This window comes from Molossus molossus, unplaced genomic scaffold (genome assembly GCF_014108415.1).
Source record: "Molossus molossus isolate mMolMol1 unplaced genomic scaffold, mMolMol1.p scaffold_m16_p_1, whole genome shotgun sequence".
NCBI classification, from domain to species: Eukaryota; Metazoa; Chordata; class Mammalia; order Chiroptera; family Molossidae; genus Molossus; species Molossus molossus.
The window spans coordinates 171,864,003-171,869,283 of record NW_023425344.1 but is presented as its reverse complement, the minus strand read 5'-3'; the positions used below and the strand labels follow the sequence as shown (position 1 = coordinate 171,869,283).

At 39.0% G+C, this 5,281-nt stretch overlaps 1 protein-coding gene across 1 annotated transcript; it reads right to left on the bottom strand.

Annotated features, from left to right (window-relative positions):
• Positions 1-941, bottom strand: LOC118616011 (olfactory receptor 4Q3-like). The gene is given in 2 exon segments (XM_036241338.1): positions 1-32; positions 35-941. Coding segments are annotated over 2 exon segments (939 nt in total).
• Positions 942-5,281: the final 4,340 nt, after the last annotated feature.

Below are 5,281 nucleotides of genomic sequence, written 5' to 3'. Positions count from 1 at the left end.
TTAGCATGGCAACAGGATGCCACATGCTTTTTGCTCAGCTTCTTCATGGCTGTCTTCATATCAGCATTTCTGAGTGTGTAGATGAGGGGGTTCAACATAGGTGTGATCACTGTGTAAAAGATGGAGAATACTTTATCCACAGAGAAGCTGTAGAAAGGCCTCAGGTAGATGAATATACACGGCACAAAAATCAGGCTGACCACGGTTATGTGGGAGGCACAGGTAGAGAGTGCCTTGCTCTGGCCCTGGCGGAAGCGAGTTCTCAGGGTGATGAGAATGACAGCATAAGAGAAGAGCAAGACCAAGAAGCAGACAAGAGACAGCAGACCACTGTTCGAAACCATCAGAACCTCTACCACATACGTGTCCATGCAGGCTAGCTTGATGACCTGTGGGACATCACAGTAGAAGTTGTCCAGTTCATTGGGGCCACAGAAGGGAAGCTGGATGACCAACGCGACCTGTGTGATGGAGTGGATGCAGCCCCCACACCAGCAGGCAAAAACCAACAGGAAGCACAGCTGACGGTTCATGACTGTCAGGTAATGCAAAGGATTACATATGGCAACATACCTGTCGTAGGCCATGACTGTCAGCAGAAACATCTCACTGGCTCCTAGAAAGTGCAGGAAGTAGATCTGAGCCAGGCATCCTGAATAAGAGATCATCTTGCCCTGCCATAGGAAATCCCCCAACATCTTGGGTACAGTAACGCAGCTCAAGCATAGGTCAATGAAGGACAGATGGCCCAAAAAATAGTACATAGGAGATTGGAGTAGGCAAGCATCAGCTCTCACTGTTACCACTATCAAGAGGTTTCCTAGGATAATAGCCATGTACAAGAACAAAAATATTATGAAGAGAAATAGCTGCAGCTCCCATGAGGAGGATAGGCCCAGAAGAACAAATTCTGTCACCTTTGAATCGTTTTCTTTTTTCATTAAGTCAAGAATACCAAGCGACCTAGAAGAAGAATTAAATGGGAACTAGAGAGATTTAAGTTAGACAAAAGGAAAAAAAAGTCATTAGTTTGAGTCTGGTATTTATAAATCATATTCCAAGTCTAAAAACACTTAAGCAAGTTCTGTGAGGTAGGAAATGTACATTTCTGTATAAATAGAATAAGGAACATTTTGCATCTCTTCCAACTCTTTATTCCTGTAATGCTTTTAAATTGCATTTGCAACAAACTAGGAAGGGAGACATTGACCTGGGCATGAGGTGATGAGCACATAAACATCATTTCATTTTTTAATAGACAGAATTGTATTGTTTAAGGACAAGAGTTCTGGAATAAAGTAGCTGGATCTGATGCCCAGCTCTAATTCACCAATGGAGTGACCTCCAGCAAGTTATTATTCCTGAGTTTTATTCTTTGTTTATTCAGTTTAATACAGGAATGATAATATTTCCAATGTTGTTTTGAGTATCAAATGTAATCTGTCTTTGAGCAACATACACTTACCAAAAAATGACTAAGTCCCTCAAAGTGAGAAAATATTTCTTTTTTTTTTTTTTTTTCCTCACCAGAGGACATTTTTCCATTTTTTGTTCAGGTAGAGTGGGAGGGAGAGAGAGAGAGAAACATCGATGTGAAAGGAACACATCTAGTGGCTGCCACCCGCACAACCGACCAGGGCCGGGGACAAACTGCAACCGAGGTACGTGCCCTTAGCGGGAACCGAACCCGGGTCTCTCAGGACCGCAGGCCGACATTCTAACCGCTGAACCAAACCGGCCAGGGCGAGAAAATATTTCTTATTCGTCTGTGTACTCATACCATACGTAGTACTTATTGCATAAAGATTTGTCAGATTGAAGGAAGAATATGCTGTACTGTGAATTACCATACTGTACAAAGGTTAGTAGTTATTATAAATGAGCATGTTAAAAAACAAATTATTTAGGAAGTATTAAAAAGAGGCTCATGTTCTTTGCCCTTAATTATTATCTCAGGTGACAAAAGTTGGAAAGTTTGTAGAGATTGGGTAAAAAGAAATAAAATCTTCACTGTTAAAGTTTGGGGAAGCATCAGACTCAAGATCAGTAGGAAAGTTGCTGGAACACATGAATTACCCAAAACAAGAAACCAAGGACAGTGATCCATATCATTGAGGCATGTACAAAAGAGGCTCACCGTGACCCGTTTTGTAGGAAAAGGTAATAAGGGAAATGAGAATTATGCTGCTTTTGGACTTTTCAACAACCATAAATCTACTTAAGAGAAATAAAGAACACACTATATTGTTTATCCATTGCTGATGCTCTACACCTATGTTCACCCCCAACATGGGGTGGGAGTATCTTGGATTACAAATGAAAAATCAGGGAATATTGATACACTTTTTCCATTGAAGTACTTAAGAATTAGCAGATGTGGTCTATCCAGATTAGGATATTTTTAATCTAGAACTAGCTCTAGGCAAAATATTAAGTGACACAGAATTTGTGTTTTTCTGCCCTCAGTCCCAGTTACTCATTCAATGTTGGACTTGGTTCTCTCAAATCATTCAGGGAAAGTTACCTGATAGTTATTCAAACTAGGTGTCAAGGATTTACATAGACAATGCAGAAAAGTATCAAATTTCAAGAAGAAAAATTCTTAATACCAAGAAATTTCTCTGTGTACATTATTTCAAGATAAGCAAGCAGGAGAGAGACTTTTGGGACTAAGGAACTTTTGGGTGTCTCTTTGACACCACATATGTGACCATCCTCTTCACCTGCTCATAGAGCGAGAAAATGGAAGTCTTTGTGGAAAGACCCAAATGCAGCATCAAGGGGAGAAAACAAAACCAAGCTCTTTACCCAATCAAGGACTCCTTGTGGATAGCTGAGCATCTATTTTCTAGTTTTTTTAAAGCAGGAAACCAGAGAGATCTATGCAGAAAATACTAAGAGTGGGAGTGAAGTTTTCCTCATGGAAGTTGTTGGGTTTGTTTTGTTTTTCAAATAGATTATATTATATTTTGCTAGTTTGTCTCTTTATTTTTGCCAGTTTTGAACTAAAAGCATTCTCAGAAAAAGAAACTTCAAAACAATGATGGAAAGTAATTATCTAGTTTGGGTTTAAGTGGACTCCTTTTGAAGACATCTGATGTGCTTTCTAATTTCTTCTGAAACACCAAGAAATAGACATCATTGGAGATAGTACTCATCATGATGTTTCCCACTAAGAAGGGCATATTCTTTCTGCTCCAAATGTTTTGGGCTTTGTTTGAATTATTGCATTTTGAAGCGCATGTGGGGGAAGTAAAAAAGATTTAACAAAAAGCAACTGAAATAATTTAAGAAATGGAAAGTAGGATCTTGGAGGAACTATTGTAGAATTAGGTGGTTTTAAGACAATATTGCATGAGCCCAGTGCCTTCTGTTATATAAAGTTGATTCTATCTTATCCAAACCTTGTAACCACCTTTAAAGGTACCACCAGTACTAGAATTCCCTGGTGCTATGGGAATTTCATTATTCTGTGAATGCTTCTAAGAGCATAAAGCTAGAACAAGAAAACTTCAATGATTTCTTAAATTTAAAAATGATGAATGTCAGAGTGTATACAGGGAAAAGATACAGACAACAGTATAAAAAATACAGGCAACAGTATAAAAAAAATACAGACAAAAGTATAAAAAATGATTTCAGAAAGAGCAAGGGTGGTGAGTAAATCTTTGAATAAATATATCTAAGAAACTTACATCATTGCATGTCAGGAGCTATGTGGGTTTAAGGAAGGGATATGTCACCCTGTTATCCATCCCCAAACCCCTTCCTCATTGTTTCACACTAGCAAAATGATAAATCCTCAGATGACCACCCCAGTTGCCCAGTCTGTGCCAAACTGCTTTCTTATAAATCAAGCCCTAATTGAGGGTTGGCTGTACAGATTGGCGAGATCTCTTATCCCTGGGGCTCTGGCTGTGTCTGCGTCTTTTATAGTCTTTATGCCACTGCTCAGCTTAATGAGCCCTGGGATACACAGGCTGCTGTTTGAATTGTGTAAATCTTCGTTCTTGCTAGAATGTGGACTGTAGGCCCTGCAGCCTCTGAAACAGTCAGACCTCATTGCATAACACAACCCACCCCCTTTACCTACCTTGGATTGATTAATTTGACACTGCACATGCTACCAATATTCCACATGTCAGCCTGTACCTGAGAAAAATGATTCTCGCTGGTTTCTATCTCAACCATGCATCTTGGAGTGGGCTAAGCTGGATGATAAATACCAAGTTATCACTGAAAGCTGTAGAAGCAGAAATATAGGGCCTTAACATAATACCTGAGTCTCTTGGCGACACCTCAACAGCTTACCTAGTTGGTGCCTGTGAATGGATCTTAGGAAAGACGGGTGTTGGCATTAGTAATTGAATATTTTTATAAATTGCTGCTGTGGAAGTATAATTTTTAAATGTAATGAAACATAATCCACAAACAAATAGATGATAAACACATGTCAAAAACTGCATTTAAGCCCTGGCCAGTGTGGTTTAGTTGGTTGAGCAACATCCGGTACACTGAAAGGTCACCAGTTCCATTCCTGGTCAGGGCACGTGCTCAGGTTGAGAATTTGATTGCTGGCAGGGTGCATGCAGGAGACAGCCATTTGATGTTTCTCTCACACATCAATGTTTCCCTCTCTTCCTCTCCCTCCCTCTCTCTGTAAACACAAAATCAATGAAAACCTTTTTTTAAAAAAAAACTGCATTTACCCTTTAATGAGGGATGGTAAAACGAGAAAGCCAATTCAAAAAACCTTATGTGACTTTATATGATCAGAATAAAAAAAAAAAAAAAACCACTGAAGCAAAATTTCTAAGTCACGTGTAAATTGGCTAATGTCCTAAAGGGTAATACAACTTTAACCTTTAGGATTATCTTTTCTGCCATACTAAAAAGAAAATTAACACAATCTGGCAATTTTCTATTATATCTAACTAGGTAATTGTATAACATCTGAGATCCCATAAGTAAGTCTTAAATTAAAGAAAATTACATCCCCTAGAATTAGTTGACCCTTGAGTGAGCTTGGTAATCAATATTTTATCATGATACTAAAAGGTCACGTTTATATTTGGATTTCACCTAGACAGGAAGTACAGCAAACCAGCAGAATAGTATTGGACATTTCTCTTTTTGCCGAAGGAGTTGTCATGGCAGTCTAGTTGTTAGACTTGTCCCCTTTTCTGCATAGTGACAGCTCAGGAGGAAAAAAGATGAGATATATACAGCTGAGTGTGTGGGATTCACCTTGGCTTAGATGATTCAGGCCCTGTAGGAATCA